Source organism: Diadema setosum, chromosome 5, assembly GCF_964275005.1.
Source record: "Diadema setosum chromosome 5, eeDiaSeto1, whole genome shotgun sequence".
In the NCBI taxonomy this organism is placed as follows: domain Eukaryota; kingdom Metazoa; phylum Echinodermata; class Echinoidea; order Diadematoida; family Diadematidae; genus Diadema; species Diadema setosum.
The window spans coordinates 42,058,954-42,086,683 of NC_092689.1; the positions used below are offsets into that span (position 1 = coordinate 42,058,954).

The 27,730-nt window shown below is 38.5% G+C and overlaps 1 protein-coding gene across 3 annotated transcripts in view; it reads right to left on the reverse strand.

Moving 5' to 3' along the window:
- Nucleotides 1-27,730, reverse strand: part of LOC140228719 (bifunctional 3'-phosphoadenosine 5'-phosphosulfate synthase-like) — a 48,873-nt gene that overhangs the window by 6,905 nt on the left and 14,238 nt on the right. Inside the window, exons 1-10 of one of the 3 annotated variants that reach the window (XM_072309000.1) lie at nucleotides 27,159-27,298; nucleotides 8,768-8,885; nucleotides 7,479-7,714; nucleotides 6,566-6,704; nucleotides 6,064-6,182; nucleotides 4,265-4,378; nucleotides 3,566-3,677; nucleotides 1,482-1,687; nucleotides 766-1,027; nucleotides 59-201 (exon numbers count right to left, since the gene is read on the reverse strand). In XM_072309000.1, the coding sequence (XP_072165101.1) occupies nucleotides 59-201; nucleotides 766-1,027; nucleotides 1,482-1,687; nucleotides 3,566-3,677; nucleotides 4,265-4,378; nucleotides 6,064-6,182; nucleotides 6,566-6,704; nucleotides 7,479-7,714; nucleotides 8,768-8,885; nucleotides 27,159-27,206 (1,497 nt within the window). In that variant the 5' untranslated portion in view covers nucleotides 27,207-27,298. Of the gene's footprint in view, nucleotides 1-58; nucleotides 202-765; nucleotides 1,028-1,481; nucleotides 1,688-3,565; nucleotides 3,678-4,264; nucleotides 4,379-6,063; nucleotides 6,183-6,565; nucleotides 6,705-7,478; nucleotides 7,715-8,767; nucleotides 8,886-20,909; nucleotides 21,015-27,158; nucleotides 27,299-27,730 lie in introns of those variants that run through there. The other 2 variants (XM_072308998.1, XM_072308999.1) reach the window with 2 other exon arrangements.

Below are 27,730 nucleotides of genomic sequence, written 5' to 3' on the forward strand. Positions count from 1 at the left end.
TTCAGGAGAGAGTGAGGAGGGGAGAGGGGGAGAAGTGAAGAGGGTGGTGCTGCCTCACCTCTGTTGGTCCTGCATACATCATCGGTGATGGGAAGATGGCAACAACGGTAGAATCTGGGTCTAGGACGCCCTCGTCTAGGATGGCGGCATGCTGGCGCATGCGCACATCGAGAGGCACATCATCCGCTTTGGTCCAGCCACCTGGTCGATACAGGGAAAAGGACATCAAAGTGACCCAAGTTTCCATAATCAACATTAGCATCTCACTCTTAATCAGGTTTTACTGTAGCAGACTTCATCGGTGTCTTTAAGATAGATGTCAAAAAAAAAGACTTTCAATAACTAATGAAGAATACTTTCAAAACACATTACCCAGGGCTCAAAATTAGCAGTGACCTGGTGGCCCGCGGCCTCGGCCACTGAGAATATATGTCTGGCCACCAAACTTCCATAACGTTGTCTTTTAGTGGTCTGATCAGGTAGCAAAGATTCAAAATGGATTGCTATGTTTGTTTTCATTTCCGGCCACTACATCAATTTTTCAGGCCACCAAAGAAAAAAAGTAAGTGTTGAGCTCAGGATTATCCACTGTAACCACTGAGCAAAGTAAGGCAAGGCCACCAGAACTGGTAAGAAGTCTTTCACTACTGACATCAGTAAGCAGGTGAACATTGACTTGCTTAAACCACAGTAATTTGTATTTGACAATCATTTAAGCAAGTGGTATGACTCGTTTGATGTCCACAGCTGATATTCCACACTTACCAAGTGGGTGGAGGAGAAGGGTCGGTTTCTTGTAACCGCGCTCCTTCAGTCGGCGTTTGGTGTCGTTCATAAGCAGGGCGTGGCCATTGTGCACCGGGTTACGCAACTGGAATGCAAAGACGGCATCGGCGCCGAGGCTCTTGAACTTGGCTCGCAGCTCGTTGGGGGTCAGGCGGTAGTCGTCCAGGCCATCGTTCCAGCGGATGCGCTCCAAAACTTCCAGGTCACCGCCCACCAGCCAGTCTCCACTCTCCATCACCATCTGGTATAGAACATGACATAGGATTAGAGGGATTACTTGAGGGTAGTAACAAAGTTTCAACAGCTTTTCTGTGCCGACTAGCAAGATTTCACAAAATATACATATATATTTTGGGGAGCGACAGTGGCATACCAACCCTCTTTATAGAAAATTGGGTCAGACTTATTTGGAAAGCAAGTGGATGATATATGGTGAGAAAAGAAATTCAACAATGCAGCTGTTCTTTCTGTTCTTACTGATCAATTAAAAAAAAAAAAAAGAAGCAACTCAATCGATGAAATGATAAATGGTGCTTAACTCTGCCAGCAGCAATAGTTTCTAATTTATTTTTACTGTTCTGACATGTCAAGAGAGAGAGAGAAGAGCAAAAAGGTAATTTGCCCTTTCCTTTCCCTGACTTGATATTCAAGTGCTAGCCAGATGAAATGCAGCATTCAGAGCTGCCCAAACTCACCTTGATGTAGGGGTGATCTGGATGGGAAGTGCCCCACTGGCGGCAGCACCGCTCCTCCTTCCTGTGCAGGTAGAACTCAGGGGTACGAAGGATGGCGATGCAGCGCCCCTCGTACTTCAGTGTGAAGGCCGGCTCATTCTCCAGCCTCTCTTTGTCCTCCGTGTGGACCGGCAGGACAATGGGCACAGACTGGTTGATGGTGCCACCTGTGGACATGGTCAAGATATGGACAGTGGACATTAAATTTTTTTCCCTTTTTTTTTCTTTTACAAACATTCCAATGGGCATAACTTACATGAAATCTGATCAGCTAAAATCGTTATGAATTTGTTACTTCTGTTTCCATGAGTTCGTGAAATTTGAATACTTGTGTGTATTTCTCTTTGAAATGATGTACAACATATCACAACAATCAAATTTAAAATGATTTGAAAAAGTTCTATGAAAAGTAAGCATCTTGCTTACAATCTGAAAGTGTGACTAATGATGATCGAATGCTCAGAGCAACAACAAAAAAGTATTAATGAATACTTAACTACTCAACTATTATTGAATATATGCAAAGAAGTCACAGTAGCTGATTCAAAATGTAATTGTCTCATACACATATATGCTTGCTCACAGCGATTCACAATTTCTTTTTCTTCAGAACTCCAACGATAAGAGCCCTGTTATTTGAAATTTAATAATTGCCAACATGCTGTACTAAGAACACATGGGAAAAATCAATATTTGTCATCTCTTATGTTAACAACGCTTGAAAGATTGCCTCACAAAATTAATCTAAGAGCAATATTGAATATGTGTATTTCATCCAGCTGCTAATATTGAATCACAAAACAATCCCTGCACTTGGCAAACAACTGTCGCTGCAAAATGTTTAATGAGAACTATTTCCTCCCATTTCTGACCTTTCAAATTTGTCTTGGAAAAACAAAAATCATTAGCTTATAGTATCTAATCTCACCCTGTACTATTACAGAGGACTGCGCACTAACCTTTTAATGTCAAACAGAGGTATGATCACATGGTTTGTTTGTGAGAAACAGTTTCAAACACATTGTATCTCATCCTATTCAAGTATACATCAAAGAGGGTCATAGACGACTCTGGGGGCCAGGACTGCCAATGTACTGAACATCGTGCCAACAGAAATGCTGCCACGTTGTCACAATTTTGCCTTATTTTTAGAACTTGAGGGGGTGCTTCACAGAAATGCTTTGAAGCTCTGTGTATATGTGTTTGTTCGTCTACTTATTTGTGTTTGGTGGCAATACTGGTGTAATATTATCACTATCATGCAGGAGTGTGTACACATGTGACACTAATAGTGTGTCCAAATGGAACAAAGAGATATAGTTTCTGTTTTATTTAATGTCCTGCACTCATTCTTGTTATCAATATTGGCTTGAGAAGTCATACATGTAAGTTCTTGGAAAAATATGTAAAGAGAATAGGGCCATTTATCATCTCAAAAGAAATGAATGGAAAACTCATGGCCCGAAAAGGCTGTAACCAGTTCTGATTTTTGCCGAGAGATAAAAACGCAGAAATAACAAGCTGCCTGAATCACACCATTGGCCACAGATTATTTTCAAAACAACGTATCAACAAATGGAAAACAATAATGACACCAATATAGTACTCCGAGAAGAATTTGGGTCACTTTGATCAGATCTGAGTCTTCATCATTATATAATTGCTTGATCAAGTTAACTAATTTTGCAATTTCACGGTTACGAGTACTTGAAAGTATCCTAAGATAAAGATGAAGTATACACATTGACACAATTTCAAAAATATCTAATGTACCCTCATTCACATCTGAATGGATGCCAAGGGGCACTAACAAAAGGTTCAAGAAAAGAACAAAAATGATTTCACAAACTCTGCAAATTTAAAGTTTAATGCAATACAATTTGTATACACGTGTTAGGTTTCAATCTACATGATCAGAATTGAATTAAATGAAATGAAAGGAACATCTAATTGGTATTTAGATTATAACAACAACAACAAAGGAAAAATAGAAAGGACAAAAAGAGGATAGAGAAGGGTAGAAACCAAGTGTCATGTGAACTCACCATCCAAAAGGCAGTTGAAGTGCTGGCACTGTAGGAACTCCCTCTCCCTCATAAAGCCAGTCATGGGTGTAGACCAGCCCTCGGCCAGGACCTGGGTCCACTGGAGGTCCAGCTGTATGACCACAAAAGGTAGGTAATAACAATGCCCTTAAACCTCTACACATCAGAATGGAGGTCCCTGACTTAACATGACCAAGTGTTATTTGTGAGTGTGTGCGTGGGGGTATGTAAATATATAGGGTTTCATGGTTGTGTTTACAAGTGGCTATGATGGCTATGATTTTACATTGTACGTACTGGTACTTCCCTTTGTATATCGTAACTTTCCCTACAATGCCAGAATTTCCTTCTTTAAATTAAACAGCTTGAGAAAATTGAAAAATAAGTGCAGAATATAAATTACACTGTATCTTGAAAATAAAACAATAACCAAAACAAAAACATCTTTGAATTTGCACTCATTTACATTCTGCATATGCAGCATATAAAAAGTAAAAACACACAAGACCTAATCTCTGCAGAAAGAACTCTACATAAAGTTTTCTCTTTCATGCAAATAATAAATCCTACAATAAGAACAGTCTAAACAACAAACAAAGGTTCTCATCTGAAGGGTGTTTATAGTGCAGGTAGCAGGGCTAGAGCTAGCTGCCTGTGTCCGGACCCATATCAGCGGCATTTGGCACAATGAGGGCTCACCTTGTTGATGTTGAGGGAAGGCAGGCTGTTGGCTTCCTTCATGGCCTCGGGTACGGCTGCAGCAGGGACAAATAGCTCCTTCACCGTCTCCACTGCAGAGTCCGGAAGGATGTTCTGCATCAAGAGAAACCAGTCGATCGTGATTAACACTGCATTGCTCTTTGTTCTCAATTTGGTTTAGTACTATAAAGGTGTCCAGGGTTCCTCTTTAAAAACAACAATTGGGTTTCATCTGAAGGTTTGTGCTATGCAAGAACTTGTATACAACGTCACCTCATAAAAGCATTTAAAGTTGTGTCATATTGAGAACAAAAGCACCTCCCTTTGCAAATATAAACACACTTCTGCAGTGACATTAGTCAAATGTTTTGGCAGAAAAATCTGAATATTTAAAAATAAATATGTTTATTTTTACATCGTTAAAACTGTGAAACAAGAACTAATCATTAACTTTCCAAGCCCCTACCATCCCTAAATACATGTCAAAATGCTTTTCTCTATGTACAAGGTGATTTACTTCAGAAAAAAAAAAAAAAAAAAAAAAAAATCAGTAAGCTAGGAACCTCTGACACGGGCAAACTGATAATGAAAGCCTTGTGAAAAAAAAAAAACCACACACACACAAAAACAGAACAAACAAACCCACTAGTTTACCAAACTTCAAAGTTTCGGCCAGAAAACATCTGCTAAATGATTTATGTCCCGAGCATCTAACACTAGCTTCCTGTGTCCTAAATAACACAAATCCATATCTCTTTGACCTTAGGTAAACATTCCTACTACCAGCAGTGACATACTAATTCACTGCTATTGGTTTGCATGGGACAGTATGTCATGACACACGTGTATATCAAGCCGTATGAAAAGATCACCCTCCATTTTAAAAGCGATTACTCAAAAGGGGTTGATACCATTTGCATTGAATTTCTTCGGCCAAAAGTGATGCAGAATGAAAAGGAACTTACGTGTATTTATTTTTCATTTACTCTTAACAACACAGACCTTACTAGATTACTGTGGAGATGCTAAGTCATTTTAATACACATATTCCATGTACTCATGGAAACATAAATACATATAAAGACTAGATTCCCCATCCTGTCAAACAATAAGTAATAAGTAACAGTAAGTTAATAAGGATGCTACTCCCATATTATTAAAAGGGCATTTCAACAAACATGGTGGTCCTCTTTCAAAAACATTTTTATCACATTTTGTGCAAAAATAACATGTAGTCAAGGACATGTGACATTTCAGTTTAAGCTTGCTTAAGAGTCAGCACCAAATAATGACGGTAATGTTTCTGTGTCTTTAAATGCCTATCGACATCCACCACTGGCCCGAAGACACTGGGATCTAATGTTAATCCTTTATTGGTAGCCTGGACAGAATACTCAGGTATGGCAATCACATTAGGGAAGCAATTTTAAGGTTGCAACCTTTATTCTCCAACACTGCAACCTGTCATCTGGGTCTCAAACAAAACAAGGCTCCACTAGAATTCATTTGCAACTTTAATGCAACAATGACCAACACATCCCCCCCCCCCTCCTTGTTAGCTTTTTGGTAAGGCTTCCAAGTTGACAAAGAATTACTTCTATTTATACATGGTGCACTAACCGCAGACATGCAAGCGTGTGTGCGTGCCAAGTTTGCAATGTCAGGTGTGATGACTGACATGTGAAACTTGTAATACCTCCTTTGTAAATGTCATTTTAAAACCAAAGCACATTTTGTGATTTTGCTCCCTGTGAGTGACAAGAGTATCGTTCCACATGACGTTGCATGTTGACTCTCACCTCATTCTTCAGGAAGTTCACCAACTGCTGCACCACGTCCTTGACAGTGTCCTCCCCAGAGTTCAGCACTAAGTCAGGCCTGGCTGGAGCCTCGTAGACCTGGTCAATACCAGTGAAGCCTGTAAAGGGTGGGGGAAACAAATCCATGAGTCATGGCGACACCTTCAAACATGCCCTACATCTACTTGAGCCCACCAATTCATGCGACAGGTGCTGTGTTTTATCCATTGGGGAGAGGGCTCAATACATAAAATGAATAAAAATTGTAAAAAGGTTTTCACATAGGGAAAATGCAATAATATTTTCCATCTAGATATGTCCATCCAAGTGAAACAGAAAAACCCCTTCTACCCACTCCAAAATCTGGCAAACTAGTTTGCCCATTCCAATAGCTAACAAATTAATGTACTTGTAATATCAGCTTGGAAATAAAAAAGTAAGTTTAAGCTACAATGTAACACACAAGATGGGGCGATACAAAAAGCTAAAAATGTTGGCCTACCCTTGATGAGACCAGCCCTGGCCTTCTTGTAGAGTCCCTTGACATCACGAGACTCGCAGATCTCCAGAGAGGTGTTCACATAGATCTCGTAGAAGGGTAGGCCCGCCTTCTCGTGGAGCTCACGTGCATTTTCACGGTCCTAGGCAGGGGCGAAAGCAAAACAAACATGGTCACTGTCAGCACACTTAATACAGGAGAATGGGTGTCACAGTTTCTCTTCTTCAAATACCACTCCAGGCTAGAGATTCCCGGTTAACTTCATGCAGATTCTGCAGCAGTGGCCGATACTGTAATCATTTCCACAGATGAATTATCTTGAGAAGAGGTTGATTCCAGTTCATGGAACACGATTTAAGAACTGTATGCAGATTGAATGCTATTACTCTCCCTTCTCTTCTCTTCAAGCAAGCATTTTCATGAGTTTATGAGGCTGATAATGCCCACTGGCTTAATTTACTTCATTCTTCAGCATAAGAATGCTGCAGGCTTTTCATGGTCATTCAAAGTTCTAGCTACTCTATTTTTTCCCCTCTTTTCTTGACAGTTATAATTGCAAATTAAAAGAACTACATCAGTAAAGTGTAAAACAAACTATATTGAAGCATTCTATTTTCAGAGAAAGATAGAATCCACATCATTTCAAACAATTTCTTTGGACACTATAGTGAGCATTTCATACAGACAGCCAGTCCACCTGATACTGTTTCAACAAACATGTAAGAAATTGAAGAATGTATGTTACGGCTAAATCTTACATCAGAGTTCATGGGGTTTTGGTGAAAGCGACTGTTGTAAGCACACAGCTACAGTAATGTCGAAGAAAGAAAGCTTGTTCATGGATGGTGGAAAGAAGCATTAAGATACAAACTTTGTCGAAGGAAAAAAAGAAAACGAAAATGTTGAGTATTCTCACCTTGGCGTACGGACTGATGAAAGAGGTGAGACAGACCACACCACCATCAGCAAAGAGCTTTGCCACCTCAGCAACACGGCGGATGTTCTCCTCACGATCCTCAGGGGTGAAGCTCAGGTTCTTGTTGAGGCCAGTCCTCATGTTGTCCCCATCCAGACCGTAGGCTGGGATGCCATGGTGGCAGAGGTACTCCTCCAGGGCAAAGCTGACCGTGGTCTTACCGGCTCCGGACAAACCTGTACCAAGTTTACGAGAGAAGTTGTGACATGTGTCCTGGGATTGAATTACTGGTACTCAGTCAATATACAAGCAGAAACGGGGACACTTGCTTAAATAGTCATGTATGACTGAGAAGCGCAAAAAAAAAGAAAGAAAACAAAACTCAACAACAACAACTTGCTCTTACTGGCAGAGAGTCTATTTGAGGTAAGTTAAGTGTGCACATTCCAGAAGAAGCAGTTGGTTTCCCTTTTGGGAAATTAAAAAGATCTGTCATCGTTAGATAAGATATTTTGCAGATGCTCATTGCTCAGAAATCAAAGTATCATGAAATAAAAAAGTTATTCTTCATTTGTCCACAAATCATAATTGTAAAACAATACGCCATGATGCAAAGTTACATGCTTTCTCATAGGTCTGATGCTGCAAGAGTTCTGTTGATAGCTTTGCTGGTACAAAGCACAGACCACCATTTTTGGTTGCCGACAGGGTTATACGACTTGAAATTGATATTATCAGATGCTTTAGGCATAAACATCACTGTGAAGTAAAAAGTGAGGCAAATAAAGTGTCATCATAGTACTTTTGGGTGCATTTCGGTTTCAGGGGGATATTGCATTGAAATAGGTAAAATAAATCCTGTTATTTCAACAAAACAGAGAAAATATTATAAAGGAAAACAGCACCTGTTATCCAATATCCCCCAAGGCAGCATAATTTATCGTTGTACGGAAAACCACACAAGGTGCCTAACTTCCCGCAGCATTCTATCAAGCATGCATTTCTTCCCCTTGATTTCACTCTGTTCTACCTATATCTCCTCTCCTTCCTTTGGTATCTTCTGCCATCCCTCCTTCACTTTCCCCATATCACCGTCTCTCCAGCCCAAAGGAATAGGAGAATCCATATTTCTCCCCGTCTTTTAAAGACTAAAGTCAGAGAAGTAACCACTTCTTTGGTTTAGTAACAGTTTAATAAATCAAAGGCCCCCAGCACACCCATAAATCTGAATCCCAGCCCTTCCCACTTAAAAAACTTCCAAAACATTTCTGCGTGTGGACTCAACTGACCGGTAAACCAGATGGTGCAGCCACGGAAACCGCCACGCAGGCCCATGACCTGCCCACGCTTGTCTCGGGACACATGGTGGGTCTGTTCCGTCACATTGGTGGCGACCTGCTTCTTGGACTGTGGGGGAAGGAAGAACACAGAAAGAGTGCAACTTTACCAAGTCTGTCATATACTCAGCTGACAACCTATTTACACGCAATGTTCACAGCATTTTGGGATTGTGGTCATGACGGGGCTATGGACACACAAAGGCACAAAGCTGGACTTTATTTCAGATGGAGACTTTTTGCAGTGACGTAAACAGGTGTCCATTGCACTATCATGTGAGCACGGGTACATTCAGTCCCAATGTTCATGCATGCCAAAGTGTGCTACAGTGGACCACCTCATGATGAGGTCCAGAGTGGAGCTCACTGTACCATGCTGTGCCACAAATATTGATGGAAAACATACCAGACCAAATATTATTACCTCCGCCAAGGGAGGAGGTTATTTTTTCATCAGCACCGGTTTGTTGGATTGTTGGTTAGTTTTTAATAGTCTGTTTGTTCGTCCATGTGCAAAATAACTCAAAAAGTTGTGAACGGATTTGGATTAGATTTACAGGACAGGTTGAGAATGACGCAAGTAACCGAGGATTCAATTTTGTTAGTGATCCAGGAATTTTTATGGATTTTATGAAGGATTTTCGATATTTTGATAGTAGGGTCAATGAACTTGGGAGTTCAAGCAGCGCATACTTGAGGTTTGCATGCACGCACTAAAGTGCGTGCTCTATTTTCTGCTAGGGCTTGGGCTAGGTGCCGCGCAGCTGAAAGCTGATGATGTAACGTAAGGCTTCTATATTGGGAGAGAGGGCTATTTTCAGCATGCAGAGTGGAAATCACTGATCTCTATGGAAGAACAAGATCAGTGGTGGAAAAACCTGCTTGGCAGAGGTCTGCGCTCTCAGAGTGCTTTTCTAGTTAACTTTGATATAGATACCACATTGCAAGCCGATTTGAATTTGAATCAATTCATTCCAACAGGGAAAGATTTAGGTTTAACGAAAGATCCACTATCTATCACAGCTAACGTTACTTGACTATCAAATGTGTTACATTACATGTAAATCAAATCATCACCGCATCACGGAATGCTGAATCTGAGCTAATGTAAAGCTAAAGCTCCCTAAAAATGTATGCTCTGGCACAGTTTGCTTCATTTGAGACTGAATGCTACATGTACCCATCATGTAGTAGAATGACATGACATGGGAGAGAATTTATGATGCTTTATGGGATGTTCAAAAGTGCTGGCGATGAGTGATGTGCCATATCAATGCATGCTTATAATTGTGATCATAACATCAAATGCCTACAGTGTCATGGATATGAATAGCACGTACATAAATGTACTATGTTGTTAAATAAATACAAGTCTTAAGATAAAGAGCTAGGAGGGGTTTCTTAGGGTAGTCACTTCTTTTTAAAACAAAATGACCCCTACACTGCACGATTGCTTGAAAGCACTGTAAAAGTGGAAATTTGGCACAATTAAATTTTTGAACAGTCAGTGATCCGATGATCCTCATTTGCTTTTTGAGGACGAGAGCATTTCTACTGTATACATCATCCAATATATTGGCAAGTTTTTTCTTCTTTTTTTTTTGCACTAGTTCAAAAAGATTCCATCTTTGTACAAAAAAAAACCAACATTCCACAGCAGTCTTGAAACATGGAGAGTGCTCTTCGCATCTTAAAGGATATAGAGCGAAGGAAAAAAGCATACTTGGATTTTATTCATTTACAGTAGTTACTTTGCAGCACATAAGTTAGGAAGCATACTAGTATTAATCAACAGAGTTTGAACATGGCAGTGAAGCACTTCACCATTAATAATAATGCCTCCGGCACCCTTCGGGTGGAGGCATAAAAAGACAGTACAGCAAAGATAAATGCACCTTTTAAAACAATTTCTGTTAAACACTATGAAATATTTATGCCGATGCAAAATGATTTTCATCAAAATGTTGTATCTCCTACCGGCATAATGATAAATCATGCCTTTCTTCTATAGTGATCAGTATTAATGCATGTTAACAGCAGCTAACACATTCTGTTACTGTTTCGGTCAACCCAAGAGTACAGTATCACTTTGGTTAATCTGTAATATGAGTAAAGGTACATGCAGGATAGGCTACTCATGAAATCAACTTTTATGAGTCAAGGTGGATATTTTTTCCTCTGCGTGTGTGTGTTTTTTTGTGACAGTCAATCAATTTGTTCCTACCGCGAAGCGGCCACATGTTGCTAAGCTACCGACCTGAGATTAAATACTACCAGTACTCTATGAGCATGTGTACTCTTTGCTGTTTTGAGTGACATCCACACCTTTTCTCCTCACATACAGCAGCAGTTTACTTTCTTTTAGTCTTAATTTTTTTTTTTTATTTTTTTTTATTTTTGCGACTTGATTGACAAATACGTTTTCAGGTCTTGTAAAAACCCTCTATTTCAAAATCTCCTGAATGTATAATGTATAGCTGCACAGATATGTCATGCAAAAGTTACCATGGTGGTCAAAGATCTCTTAAAATTTTAAACACATATCTGTGATGCATTTATCACGACAAGGTAATACGCATATCATTTCATGTCGTCACTAAGTCTGGAAAAATAACCTGCATGCCTCTACAGGAATATAAAAGTCTTAACATGGCAGTGGCTAAAAAAGCCGGGCACCCATCACTACTAGCAACTCTGCCCTGCGTTTTCAACAGCTATTACTACTTACACTTATTAATCACTGCCCCGCCTCAGATCAAAGGTCTCTTTAATACATAACAGAAGGGCTTTAAGTGCCTTATGAGGCCATGGCTTGTACAATCAATGTACATGTGCCCGTTCACAAAGGTTGTACGGTACATGTGTACCAGCAAGCGTGGTACAAACAGGATGTCACATTTTAGGTAGTGGAACAAGCTGGTAGTTTTTAGAGAGAAAATAAGGTTGGGGGTATTTAGCACAAGCTCGGTACCCCTTTTCCCATTCTCTGCTCAGTTCATAATGGAAGGCATGGACTTCAGTATTACTACACGACTGAATGCATCCCTCTGATATAAGGGACTAAGGTCTTCATGCCCTCAAGTCACAAACAGCATTTAAGCTGACTGGAGATAAATGAAATCCCAACAAAATTCCAGCAAACAGAAAGAGGACAAACTTTTGAAGAGTCCACATTACATTATGAATTATATCTTATATATTAACTTTGCTGAAATTTGCCATTTCAGATAACTAAGCATTGACTTATTAGAGTCCCTAATGCAGTTTGGTGGTAAATGGATGTAAATCAGATGTCAATCTGATGCATTCTTGCTGATAATGTTCATATCAGTGGATCACATAAAAAGGGCTAACTTTTAAAGTCACATTCGCTCACCATCTCCCCCCCCCCCCAAAAAAAAAAAAAAAAAGAAGAAGAGAATGCAACTTATGAAGGTTCATAGTCTGAAAAAAAAGAAAAAAAAAAAAAGATTGTGCAGAATATAGTGCTACTATAAGCTAGCTCAATGAACTGCGGATAATAGCCATGTCAGTTACAGCTTGTGCAAGTATAGATAACAAATTTCATGACTGGTGCCAACCAGACATTAACAAATAGATCATAAGTTCGTAAGAATGCTAGCACGACTAGAAAAAAAAAATGTGTGAAGACCAAGCAGCTACATATGTAATCACATACAGTGTACAGTGTGTTCTCATATCAGCACGCCAGGTAGTACAAACTGTACTTTACACACAAGATATTTGATATTGATGTCACAGGACCTCTCCAAGCAATCACTGGTTAAAGTTCTAGAGATGTTATCATGACATGATACTATGCGATATTATAAATCATGTATGAAAGGGGAATGATGTGCACATATTATGGATTGAGTGAATGCAGCAATATTATAACACATCATTGAACTTTGAAGAAAATCAGACCATCTGTTCAAAAGTTCTAAAGTTTTGGTGCTTCCATCTCTGGACGAGAACATTATAAAAGTTTCTGATGTCAATGCAGGATAGTTATATATAGATAATATAAAGAGAATTATACAGGTTTTGATTTTTAAAAAAATATTAATGAAAACTGCACATTCCCTCAAAAAAGACCTTGACTTTGATATGAGACCCTGTAGTTGATTCTGAAAGGTGGCAAGGTACAATTGTAAGCTTGCTCCCCTCAAATATCAGTCATCACATAGTGTTGTGAGTTGTCAGTTCAAACTACACCTTGAAGTGATACTCTCTTCCCCCAAACTGCATTGAATTATGCAATACCAAGTATCCTGCTGAATTTTGGTGGTTGCTTGCGAAATGAATTGCACAACTTCGCAGTGGAAAACTGTGTGATTATGAATTTTCAAAGAACGCAAACTCACCGTCACAGTGCATTACATGTGTAGTGAGTAGTAACTGGTTAATCACTGGCAAGACAAGCTGGCAAACATTCATATACATGAAGGCTAAGTGAGAAAATTCTAAAGCCTATTCCTCTGCTGGGTGGTCATTGTTATTAATCTGGAGTCAAAAGGGGCCTGAGCTTTCGATCCTAGCAGAATCTTAGTCAGAGGCAAAATAACAAACAAGCAGGGAAAGCAATCACATATAAGGACTTCACGCAACAAGAACAGACAGGGACAGGCTGGGTACACAAAACAAAGAAAACAAAGGAGAGGGTGGGAAGTCATGGGCAAGGAGCCCAACAGGCAAAGGGAGGGGGATTAGAGCAGGAGGGTGGACAGACAAAAGGCAGAGGAGAGCGGACAGACAAAAGGGGACAGACAAAAGGGGGAGGAGGGTCAGTCTTTAATCTGGTCAATCTTACACAGAAGAATTTTAAGATAAGACAAGGCAGAGGTAGACTTAATGAGGGAATGCTGCATGACAAAAATTTATCCATTATATACGAGTAGGATTCAATTCTGCTTGCACTGATGTCAAGAATTCTCTCGCATAGATTCCTGTCATTTACATGAGAAACTATGTATGCCAATATCTACAGCAGTGGCCTTCTCTGGCTAGCTTCCAATACCGAGCTGTCATCAAATTTTAAGTGTAGAAGGAATCACATGTGAGGATGTCATACAATGCATCTGAGTTGCAGTCTCTTCCAGATGTACTGGAACAGAGAGAGAGTTTCATTTTGTTATTTTGAAAAATATTCTCATCGTCTATATCAACTTTGCAGTCACCTTGTCAAATTTTACAATCTAATTTTTCATGAATCTTATTTGTTGGGTTGAGATGTCAATCATATGAGTAAGTGCCAGGTCAGTGCTTCAAAGAATTCATTTCTGTTCTGAGGTTATCATATTCGACAACATGCAACTCTTCAAAGACTAAAAGATAAAAGGCTCGTAATTTCGGATAATCCCAAAGGGAATACATGTTTGTTGGAAAACAAAACAAAACAACATAAAGGGAGAAGGTTTGAGCTTTGCACAAATACATGGCTAATCACAATCTTCATTACCTTGGACTGCTGCACACCACTGGGTTTGGGCATGTCCTTTAATACATTGGACTACAGACTGATCATGTCTTTTGTATACAAAAGCATGGAATTTCAAGCATTTATACACATGAAGCAAATCGTGGCTTTCATCAATACTGACAATTGGATGTTACTTGTATCACTAAGGGAGAGCTGTACAAGTTGGAATATTTTTGACCCCAAATGCTCTATGAATACAATTATTTACTACTTGAAAATCAGTGAAGTAAATGACTAACTCATGGGTATTTTATATGTGGTACAAACAACTCCCTGTTCACACTTATGGAATGGAACATACATAAAATGCACAAGTGCATTTTGCATATATTCAAATATATAATATCATTATTGTATACATAGTATCATAAACTGTCCAAGACTGATATCATGACAATCACATGATTTTGCAAAAACTGATAACAACAGTCACACATACTCATAATGATTCTAGTTCAATATCACACATCATATGTCTCACAAACAGTTGTACATGGTGTAATCTTCGTTCAACTGTGTTTTCCGAGCCATTTAGACAGCATGAGAGAATAAAATGATCTATGATTTGAATAACGCTCAAGAGAAAAATATAGTTTCTCCTTCCATGAAATCATCATCCAGCCAAGCAGACAGAGAAGGATCTCTAATGCCTTTCAAGTTGACAAAGGATAAATTTGCAACTTTGAAATTTAAATAAATGGTATGTTGGCATATGGTGTTCATGTGACTGATAATTTCAATGTGTCATATCCCCCCCCCCCCCCCCCCCCCGTCACACTAAAATCTCATATTGTTTTAACTGAGGGATAATTATTGAAAGACTTCTAAGCACTATACTCAATTTACTTCAGTAAACAATGTTTCTTGGAGTTTTTATCTGATAAGGCCATCCAAAATTAGAGCATTATCTGCAAATCAGAGTTGAGTACAAACTTGTTAGGATACAGAATATATGGGACTTTGGGCTTCACAGGTCTTGTGGTCTATTGAAAAAAGAAAGAAAGAAAGAGAATTAAGGACTGAAGGGAAATGTGTGCCAGGGTCTTACTAGAAATAATTCGAAAGGTTTCAAAGTCAAGAACAAATACAAATATGGGGCCCTGTTTATCATCACATCATGCCATTAGGAGGATCCTATCAAGGAAACAAATCGGTTTATCGCTGAATTACAAGCTTGGCAAGCCTCTTCGGGTAGAAATTTGTGAATGATTGACTGATGAAGGTATTCTTTGTACAAGATGTTGAAACTTGTTCCCAACAAATATTGATGGAGCAGGCTGATAACTTTCATTGTGATCACACACGAACCTTGCACTCGATTGCAAATATAATTTACAACAACACCACACGTACCTTATAAAATTGGTAGACTGTATTCCAGCCTGTAGCAGCATAACATGCAGCAAGTACTGCAGCAATGTCTCTTACAGAGGGAAACAAAGTATCATCTACAACAATTTAGGAAACTTGTCTCCTTTCAGTACTTAATGACTAGAAATGAAATAAAAACAATTCATCTTGCCATCACTTATGTAAACCTTTCTTATTTGTTTTGTTGTTGTTGTTGTTGTTGTTTTTTGCTTTTGTTTTCAGTGTAGTGCAGGACAGAGCACTTATTCCATGTGAATTATGTTCTCACAAGGAACAGTAAGATTTCATGATATTAACTATATTAATAATAATAATAACCAATATTTATATTCTGTTACTGCACAAGACACATCTGCTTTCCAAAGTACCAGGGATTTGATACCAAATTTTTGAACTTAATGTACAATAATACAATGCAATGTAGTCACTTGCTGCTATGTTTGTCTCTTTTGAAATATCTAATAATATATTTACTACAAATGCACTGATTTTGCAGGCATTCAAAGTTCTCAGTTTTCAGAAGGCATTCATGTGGTACCATAATATTGCGACAGAGTGGAACTCAAACTGCCCATGGCTTTTGCAGAGAGTTATGAAGGCATTCCTTAATGGCGTTCTGTACCATTGTTGAACGCAACGTTATTTACATGTCACCAATAGCAAAGTAAAGTTAAATCATGCCCACATATTTACTAAGGTGATGCTGCACATTTACATGGGCAAAGGTTTGTATTCCAAGCTGCTAAGGCCTTTGCAGATTCACCCAACACACACAAACATACGCTTCAAAGGTTTCTAGTCCAAGAGAATTGCATTGCGCTTTGCTATTTAGCTGTCAAGTATGGGCAAGACCTTGCATTGTAATTAAGTTTGATTTTCATAGGAATTGCAGTAACAGTTCTATCCTCTAGTCTGGAGTAGATGCCAAAATACTAGTGCCATTCACAAACACCCATATTTCAAAACTCAAGTTCTGCATTGCGATGCAAAAAAAACAAAACAAAAAACAAAACAAACAAACAAAAACTTCTGTGTGTGACACACATATATTGTAGTTATCAGCTATGCAAAAATCAGTCCCCCTTGATTTTTTGTTGTTGTTGAAACATTGTGATAATTTGTCCTGCACAGTGTGTGCATATGATTCCATAAGGTTCATAAGATATTGACTTTAAAGAAGGTAAGTATTAACCATCTGCATGCAGGGAATCAGAAGACACAGAAATCATTAGTATGCCAAATGGCCAAAAGGACTGTCATATTATTGCACTGGAGTACTTTGCTACTGTATTGAATCTTGCTTTCATTTACACAAACCCATTCACAAGAAATACAGTTTACCATTGTATTGGCTATAAAGAAATAAATGAGGTTTATCAGGACCATTTTTCTGTTACATGTACAAAATGTTGATGGAGGAAAAAAGATAACATTGATCATAAATTTTGTTCAGGTACCTGGTATGAGCAAGTTCAACTTCTATCCAGCATGACTCGCACTTTTAAAAACAAATATTTGCCTAAAAGAATAATATGGCATATGGCATTCTCAATTATCTCTTAGACGTGATCACCTCCAAGTGCACTGCTGGTACATAGGTCAATCTGATTTACTTTTCACTCAATAGCTTGGTACATATACCTACTCTCCATGGATAAGTTAAAGTGGAAAATAGGCAACGCCCCTCTTCTTTTCTCTATCTCTCCCTTCTTTCTAGCTCTATCTTCTCCCTATCTTATTTTTTCTTCTATCTTTCTCTCCCTCTGCCCATGCCACCAGTGCCGAAGTTCTTAAGTTCTTCAGAGCAATACCGACAATTTTTCCACTCTTTATCCACACTACTTGACTTGATAACAATTGGATTCATAGCATTCTCAATAGGACTGAGAATGTCACATGTGTTGGGGATAAAAAAAAAATGAAAAAAAAAAATGAAGTGGGATCATACTTTCATCTCATTTTTCTTTCGTGTCTTTCTTGTAGCCAAACTGATTTCATTCATCTTCCAGCATTATATGCCTGCTTACAATAAAGCACTTTTTTTTTTTCTTTGAATTATCTGTTCGGAGACTCTCTGCATATATTTCTTCTTTTTGCTGTATTGGTAAAGAATTATGATGAAGTAATATTACTTAATTTTTACTGATGAGAGAGAGAGAAGGTTATAATGTTCACAAATGCAATCCTAATTTTGTAACTGTTTGCTCTACAGGTTAAGACTATGCCTTTACAAATGTATCATATCGTATGCCCATAGTTCACTTCCAGTTGTAGGGGGCTTGATATGATATTAAAACCAGAGAAACCCACATGTTTTTTAACTGCCCTCAGGTCAGGTTGTATATGTTAATGGTTGTTAAAACAAGCAATTTGCATGTCATGGTCGTGTTTTACATGCAGGTACCCGAAGCTGCAAACCGAGTGTGCAACAAATACTTGCATGCATAACACACAACACAGACTAGTATTACCAGCACAATTTTTACAGCACCATCACGTATGAATGAATTTGATACCAGCTACTAAAACGGAACGTATTAGTTACTAGCATCTTTTAATAAAGTACTGCCAAATAAATTTTGTTCCTGAGCCTGAAGGTCTGCTGGTAGGCAGATGATGACACATAGAAAGTTCCAGCAACAGAGAATATAATATATGTCAACTCTGTAATGTATCTTGTAGCTGTTACTACGGAGCTGTTTTGAATGACGAAAGGAAGACAGGTCATATCACGATAGATGGTAAAGCATCAAGACATTTTCCACCAAATTCATCAAAATAATCACTATCAAAACAATCAGACTTAGAAAATACATTGTAATCTGTGAGATAAATGGACTACATTAGGTATTGATGCACTGTCACATTGAAGACTATGGAACATGACTGGACAAATTTGCTGAATTACTAATGCTAATTAAACAAAGTTTCCTGCATTGGCTACAATGTATCCTTGATGACTATTACATTTGGATCGGCTTACTCAAATTTGTTATGTGCACAAAATGCACTTCTATTTATTAACATCTATAGAAAATTACATCATATCAGCACATGTCTTCACTTGAGCTTTTTATTTTTATACTGTAAAACACAATATTTTCGCAGCATGAAATTTTTGCAAATTGGAGCCGACGGCCCTTTTTCCGGCATGAAATTTTTGCAAGTTGCCTCTAACATTCAATCAGTATAATGTAGACAAGAACTTTCACTTGCATTTTAATTTCACGAATCTTGGCTATCGCGAAATTCACAAAATTAAAATGCACATGAACATTCCTTGTTTTACAGTAAATGGTATTAATGGATTTCATAAATATTTTCTAACAGAAATGGTAGTATTCAGTCTGCTTTTAAAAAGTCAATTTCATCCAATACACTTTTTTTTTTTCAAAATCAAAAGAATATTGAAGGCACCTCATGCTTTTTTTTTTTTTTTTTGCCTTGAAATGTGCTGAGTGACTTGTGAACGAAACATCTTGACTTCTCTTCTGTTTTTAGAGCATGTTTTTGCCTCTTTGCTAGCATATCTACCCCTGCCTCAAATAATAACCGTAAACATAGAAATTCAACACGAACAGGAACTTTGCAGGATACAATGTCACTTTGTTACTGAAATATTGGTGCACTATAGAAAAGGTACACACATACGGAGGAGGGGCAACAGATACAGACAGGGAGAAAAACAGGGAAAGATACAACCAAAAATAGGGGGATAGAGACATAAAGAATGCAAGTGAGAGAGAAAGACACACACAGACAGGTTGACATCTGGATGGAGAGGAAAGACCAAAGCCAAAGAGAAGAATATACAACCCAATGATTTAGGACAGTCCAATGAATATAGCAGGCAAATGCAGTTAATCATTTTAACCTTTACAGAAGTATTGATGACAACAAACATAATATTTACAAAGGAATGTTGGGATGCATGACTGAAATTTACACTTTACAGCGTGGGATAACATGATTCATATTCATTTGCAAGCCTTCTGTTTTCTTTCTACATAATCATTAATTTCCCCAACACATTTTGCAAGACTTTGACACAAACAGAAAAAAATGGCTAATACGCGTATTAATGTTGTGCATGTCCATTTTGCATGATTCATGGAAATTCAAGAATGTGTATTCCTGCATCATAAAAATGTTTTCTAAGATACATGGACTTGTGGAAGAAGACCCTTTGAAGAAGAGCCATGTTGAAATGAAATAGAATAAAATAAAGTAAATGGAATGAAATGAAATGAAGTCTAATGACATGTGGAGCTGCTCTAGAGGGGATTTGATGACTTACAGCAAGGTAATGATTAGTGTCACCTCGTACCGACGTCAAGCCTAGCCTAATACCCAATGACATTTTCCGACAACTACAACAACTAAAGACTGAAACTTTATTGAGAACTATCAGCGGACAAAATCACTGATTAACTTGATTCACTCTCTCATCTCCCCATACTTCTATGTTTTCCATTGTCGAATATTGGAATGACTCTCCCGTTCATCACACCAAGTCTCACAAAAAACGAACAACAACTGCATAGTTTAATCCCTGCTGTCACTAATCCAAAAAAGGAGAAAACTAATCTATCATTTTAGGGGACTGTTAACTTGCTGACATTATGAAAGAAAATCCAGCAGATATTGGAGGCAATGATTTTAAGCTGAATGATGAGAAAATTTCTGAATGTTCTGATGCAGTATACACCATGACTCATGGGAACAGAAACAAAGTTCACTTTCTACAATCTCTCACCTGCTTCTGACTAACAGTTACTTTCATTCACAAAAGTTAACCCGTAATGGAACTGTAATTTACAACAGAACTGCTTACACTGTAATGTTGCTGTCGTAAGTATTTATAACCACACCAGAGTTAGCTGGGAGTAGCTTCACGGGATATTAGCAATGTTAATGGGAATTCCATGGAGAGAGATGCACTAAATGTGTCAGCTTCTGAGTTGAGAAAAATGTCAGTTTCACGAGCTACAGGATGCATGATCATGTTGCAATTTCAAAATGCTTGCTTGATTAAATACCCAATATTGGTTTAGTGAGAGCTACTCTCGGAAATTCAACTATTGCCATCAGACATTAATTCCCTGCAAATTATAGAATGCCGAGCATGTTACAGAAAGGATGATGATTATGGCACTTATGGAAGGATATACATGTGGAGTTTGAAAAGAGTTTTGAAAGAACTTTGACAAAGTGCCTCTGTCGGGCTGAGTAAAAACTGACCGCTCTGATTCCGTACGGATCCGGGTTTTTATTGTTGTTAATAAGCTTCTGATGAGCTTCTGGGTCCGTCATGTTTGATGCTTGAGGGTCACTGCTGCCGCTGGTTGGACACTGAGGAAACAGAGAAGAAGTTCTGTTGGACAAGGTGTGGGCGAAGACTAGTACCTCGGTCAAGAAAGCACCAATACGTTCAGCGATGATACTCAGCGGTTTAACCCTGGTTTGTCTGGCAAGAGGCGCTGACTGCAGCTCCGGATCATCCCACTGTTTGCAAGGCACTAGGATCCTTACAGACCAGCATTCTTCCCTTTATACCCTCATTCACAGAAAAGTTAAAGGGACCACTAACCTGGCTGTGTACATTGAACTACCACCCTGTACTGTGAGAGATGCAGGTAGCTCTGAGCCGGTGACGTGGACAAGCAGAGCAAACACACGCCCCTCCCACTCTGACTTATTTGTACAAGTGCTCTTTGGTGAAGGCACTGATCATTGGGGCATATTAGCATGACAATACCAGAGTGCGATCTCATTTGCAGCATGCATTGCTTCTAAATGTGGGATGGAACTATGCTGAACTCAAGGTACCAACTGCAAGAGATGAATGAATCTACTGCTTTCATTTCATTCATGGACACGCCCACTCTCTTTGAAGCGAGTTGCTGAACAGATGACATCACATGATGGCATGAACTTTTACAGTCCTTGCTTGACTTTGTATAGGCAAGTAATTTGCAAATGCGAATCCAAAAAGCAAAGCAATATCAGTTACTTGGTAGTTTGCTGTATCAAGTAAACCAAGTCATTTTCTGTTTTACCTGTCAAGCATAGGAGGATGAGCAAACGAAATTGTGTTCACTGACCAGCAGCATTTTGCCCCCTTGTCACAAAGAAGTGAACATTTGCACATTCAAGTGAAATTTTGATTTTCTCACTTTTTTGCTTCTTAAATCTATGGTTAGATCCATATGTATTACTGTTTTTAAACCAAGCAGCAAATTCCTAAACCGACAGCCAGTGGACTGATGGAACAAGTCAATTGTGACACTAAGAATAATGGAAATAAAAAAGATATGGGTAAATTTCACATGTTTCATGGAAAAGACAAGAAAAATTTTGTCCTCTTGAAGTGCAGTAAATGTATGAAAATTATGGGGGGGGGGGGTGGTTGTATTGCTAGATACTTGATCATAACATGAAACTTACAAGTGAATTCTACATAACTTTACTCTATGTCCTATTTTGATGATACATGTATTTCTATCATTCCGTTTTGTCTGATTTTCCTCTGTAGAAAGTCTACTTAAACACTTGAACATGATGTGGGATGGCATTGTCAGCCAACCACACACATGCCGTACCGTGGCCGTGCCGTGTGTCTAACTACAAGCACAGCTGTTGCCAAAAATTAATAATCTGACAAACATTGTAGCCTCTTCCACACATGCATATTTATTATCTTGGCAGCAGCTTGAGCTGCACGATAGTAGGATTCACACTGATGCTAATTAGCGGGAATTCGCTGGGAAACAAGTCTCAAGATTTGAATCGTGATCCAAATCTCAAGATTTTTGCCTGTGTTGACATAAAAATCCCACTGAACAGTGCTATCAGCATCACAATCCAAATCCTAAGAAATTCTGTGGTTAAATTGGAATTACTGCAATAATTTGAGAAATAGCGTGATAATTTGCCCAATGGCATGTGTGTGAACGCTGGAGCAAAAACATGAATATTTTTTGTCATGATGTCATTCAAAGCGCATATCAAGACAGTGTAGGAATACAAGGGCAAAGGTCACCATTACCACGGCAGATTTTGGGCACACGCAGTTTGGTTGACAAATTATCGTGATCGGCAATTAGCAGGATATTTCTGTCCATCAGAATTGGTGCAAAATACCTCAGTAATTGGATGGCAATTGTTATCCTGATATTTTGTCTGTGTGAATGTGATTAAAGTGTACAATGCTTGACGCATTTCTTATACCTCAGACACATGTACAAAAATTTGTATCAATATAGTGTTCCATGTATTAAAATGTTTTCTCCTCAAAAAAAAAGATTTGAAATTGTACACAGTATAGGCCTAAATGCTGCAACTTGAGCTATGAATGTCCTTTGTATACAGAATACAGCCCTGCAACATTGGCAAAAAGGCATTAAAGGGGAAGGCTAGTAACTGATCAGTGGGAATCAGTGGAAATGCTGGGAGACGATTGTTCCAATCCTTATGGGATTCATTCGAGAGTTCATTGTATATCTATTGTTGTGTGAAAATGATTTGCTTCAGAATGGTCTCATATTCAGGTAATGTGCAGTTTAATGCTTCCAGGTAAGCGTCCCTGGTCAGTGACGGAGCATTAATCTGCACATTACTTGAATATGAGACCGTTCTGAAGCAAATCATTTTCACACAACAATAGATATACAATGAACTCTTGAATGAATCCCATAAGGATTGGAACATTCATCTCCCAGCATTTCCACTGATTCCCACTGATCAGTTACTAGCCTTCCCCTTTAAAATCATGAAACACTGGTTATCGATCATCTGGATAAGTACAAGATTTTATTTGTACAATTGTATTAGATTAAGATCCAACATTTTATGTGGCTGATCAAGTTTACTCTTTGTCACTGATAGACAGTGATATGAAATGAACAGCAAAGTATGAATTTGCACAAGTGGATATTTTGCACTCTTTTGGTTTGTCAATGGTGTCATGTTTCAGGCACAACTCATACAGACTCCAGTGTGCAGGCCTACAGGTACAAATGTACACACCTTCACCTGCTTTTAGGTCTTGCTGATTTGCCTTTAATACACAAATAAAAAAAAAAATCCTTTGACTACTTACTAGCACATATGCCTTTGTTTCAAGGTTTAATGCAAATTGATAGTTACTAATAATCGAACTAAAAAGAAGTTTTGAATGGACAGAGTACCTACAAATTTTGTAGAGTACCTCAGTTCAGTGCACCTGGTGCAGATTAGCAATTTGTGTCACAGCCGGAAGGTTATGCTACGTAATCACATTTCCCCTTCTCATTTAAGATACACAAACAGGAAGAGAAAAGAAACTACAATCGAGGCAGGCCCGGCGATACAGTGCAATTAACTCCACGATAACAGGCCAAAGCTTTTGAATTCATAACGGTCATCAAAGTACTGTGCGGAGCGAAGGACAAAAAATCTCGAAAGTTCACCTTCTCGTATCTCCCTTATTTTACCACCAAATCCCTTGAAACTTCACACATCTATCTATTAAAGGTATTAGCCCACATTTGTAAACCTGCAGCAATTGGTCTCATAGTTAGCATGGAGTTTGGGTATGATTGCAGTAACACCTGTGCAAAATTTCATTCCAATTAGTCCATTACTTTCATTAAAATAAATGAAAATGCACCGCATGCATGCGTATATTAACGCTCGCCACGTACGTACTACATGCATGCGATACATGTATGTCAACCGTGTAAGTTACATGTACGTAGCTATAGCCCGCGCTCGTAATTCGACTTTGGGTCGGGTTGACCCGGTTTGAAAATTGATTTTAAAACGATGATTTTCTCTCTTTTATCGAATGGTATAGACAAAGAGCAACAGGTGAGGTATGTTACTGTTATAACTTGTACTCGAAGTCATATTGGACCTGTTTTATGCAGTTTTGATTTTCGTGGGTTTGCAAATGTGGGCTAGTACCTTTAAATATATGTCATCTTTCATATGATTTTTGGATGAAAATGCTGATGTATCTTTCGAGATATGTGTATTTTTCTGTTTGAGTTGACCATGGGAAAGGGTTACGATTATTTCCCGACAAGTCTGAGCCTACATGAATATGTGCATTTGATTAACATATTGCTAGTCTGTATGCACCAGACTCACTACCTGCGAAGTTTCGTGTTTGCGCAATTAGTAGTTCGGTGAAAATCAGAGCAAAAAGACAACTCAATTTAAGAGAAAATACTGGACACGCACAACTAGATCATCCCCCTGCACATGCGTTCTCTACTGCTCAGCGCACGCTTAGCCAATCAGCGGTGTCAGTTTCGGCGCACGGCGACAGGGTTCGGTTTCGGTCCACAGGGTGGTGAGTGGGAAAGAGACGAACCCTGCAATGTGCTTCAACTGTTTCATGCAGCACGAAAACCGATACAGCGGACTGCGTACTGTTTACGCTGTGGATTTTACGTGGGTCACAAATGACAGTGATCTCGATTTTTTTCCCGACATAACTGTGCGCAAAATGATACAGAAAAGATATTTGGAACACAGTATGAACATACTACCACAAGTCATATACCGAAGTTTCATTTTTGGGCAATGAAGAAAAATGTGAGAAAATAACACTTGTTTAGAGACCAAATTTTCTTTTTTGGAAGCAAAGTTTTGACATCATTTTCACAGGTTTATCCTCAATAAAACCCAAAATAACTAACATTATGAGTTAGAGAATAGTTTTTCCTTCAATTTGCTGTATAGATTTAATAATTTGATGGCTTCTGAGGCGAGATATTGCAATTGTCCTGCAACACTTCTCCAGAGGTTTTGCATGTACACAAGTTGTTTACTTTATGCAAATGAGGCTTCAAGGTCATGCTTTTGGTGAGTTAATTGCACCGTATCGCCGCGCCTGGAGGAAGTAATTACGTCGTACTAATACCCCATTTTTACAAAAAGTTGGGCACAGGAGTGCTTGTAAAGCAATTTCATTTGTAGTCGCATGTTTCGGTTGCACTGAGACCACATTCAAAGTGGATGGAGAGGTAAAACTGAATGGTAATCTTCCCCCTGTGTACCATTTTTTTTTTAAACACCTGGGTGAGACAATGATATTGACGTATTTATATCATTTGCTATCATCAAGCAATCTCTGACTGCAGAACAAAGATGGCTGATCAATTATCCATCTACTCTAAGCTTTTCACTGCCAACAATACCTGAGGTAATGACACTGATCACTGCATTTCCATACTCGCAAACAACACAAAACAGAGCATGTACAAGCAACAGGAAGGGCATTACTGTCATTCATCTAAACGTGCAACTGCTAGATAACACAAATAGTCTCCTGCTGATTTTGCACAAGAATAACACAAACTGCTAATTGTATCACTGTTGCTACATCATTAGAAATATTCTAAAATGAAATTCAGCATTAGAAGTCCACTATTACAGATTACATGATGAACCAGAAAATGGTCTCATGAACTCTGGCTTTGATTTCCTATAAACAGATAGATAGATAGATAGATAAATAGATAGATAGATAGATAGATAGATAGATAGATAGATAGATAGATAAATAAATAAATAAATAATGTATAAGTACACATATGAACATATACAGCATCATCAGACCTGCTATACCTGAATGGGTATTACAGTACCATATACAACACTACCACATACAACACTACGCACTATCAAGATACCCTTTGAACAAGTTAAAGATTTTCTTGAAATTAATCCAACTACCATTCACGGAAAAATGATACATCTCAGGACTCTAGTTACATCTCTAGCCTTCAAAACAAGACTGGAAAAAGACCTCAAGTTCAAAGCATAATAGAATTGCACGTCACATGTCAATGCACCAACTCTGGACGAGAAAGTGCTTTGACCAGAAATGTCCGGATTCCATTCAGAGTTACCTGTTCAAAGTTTAAATGCGCTGCACTTACATTTTGTACCATTCACTCGTGACTCACAACATGATTGATATGGACCCAGTCATGTGAGGAAAAAAATATATAGGATAATCATATTGTATTTCAATGCTATAGAAAAGTTTAAAGAGACAAAGAAAAACTTGCAGCGATAACTTTGCAATGCAGCGAGTGAGTATTTAAACAATTTTGGAACTGTGCAAACCATTCAATTAAGCCATGAATCCATACATGTGCATCGTCACTGCCTGATTTCTCTGCATGATTTTACCAGTAAGAAGTAAACAAAGCTTTTCAGCAGTCCTCAGAACATGAATACACATAACAGATAGAAAAAGTGAGACAGTAATGTCAGTATGCAGTTTATACTACAATAAGTAAATTAATGTAGACCAATTAAAGTTGATAATCCAGGGGTAATAATTGCAGCAAGTCGTTCAACTGACCATGTATATTCTGAAATTTGTCAGTTCTACCTGTAGATATGAGCAAGTTCTGACTGATCGAAGTTTGTCATGAAGATTACCGCAGAGTACATGTAACAAAATATCCAAGCACAAAATCTTACACTTACCTCTTCAATAATTACACCATTATTCACACCGGCTGAGTCAGAATTCATCTTGGAAAACTTGTTGTACACTGTACCACGACTGTCAATCTATACAGGCAAGTACCAGAAGTTCTAGGCAGAGCAACTGCAGAATCAGCACTCTCTACAACACGACCAACTCAAATGGTGGTAAGAACAACTTCTACCCAACCTCAACCGGCGTCCAGCCAGTGGTATACACACACACACACACACACACACACACACACTTCCAATACAGTGAGAAGGCCGTATTGAGCATGAAATCTTGAGTTCACTCAAGCAAACCCAGTACACTTTTTCTGTGTTGTGAACTATCCACCCATGCTATGGCTTTGTTATGATTCCAATGAAATAGTGGTCTATATTGCAGCTTGCCATGACGTCAGCAGGTGGGTGAGAATGCCGAGGTCAAGTCATGATGATACACTTTGAGCCTAAAACTAACGATTACTCCTGGCTGTCAGAATGGTGACAGGGCATCATCCCTAAATTAAAAAAAAAAAAAAATAAAATTCTCCTACATGGACTGTATAAGACTGGGGAAATCAAAC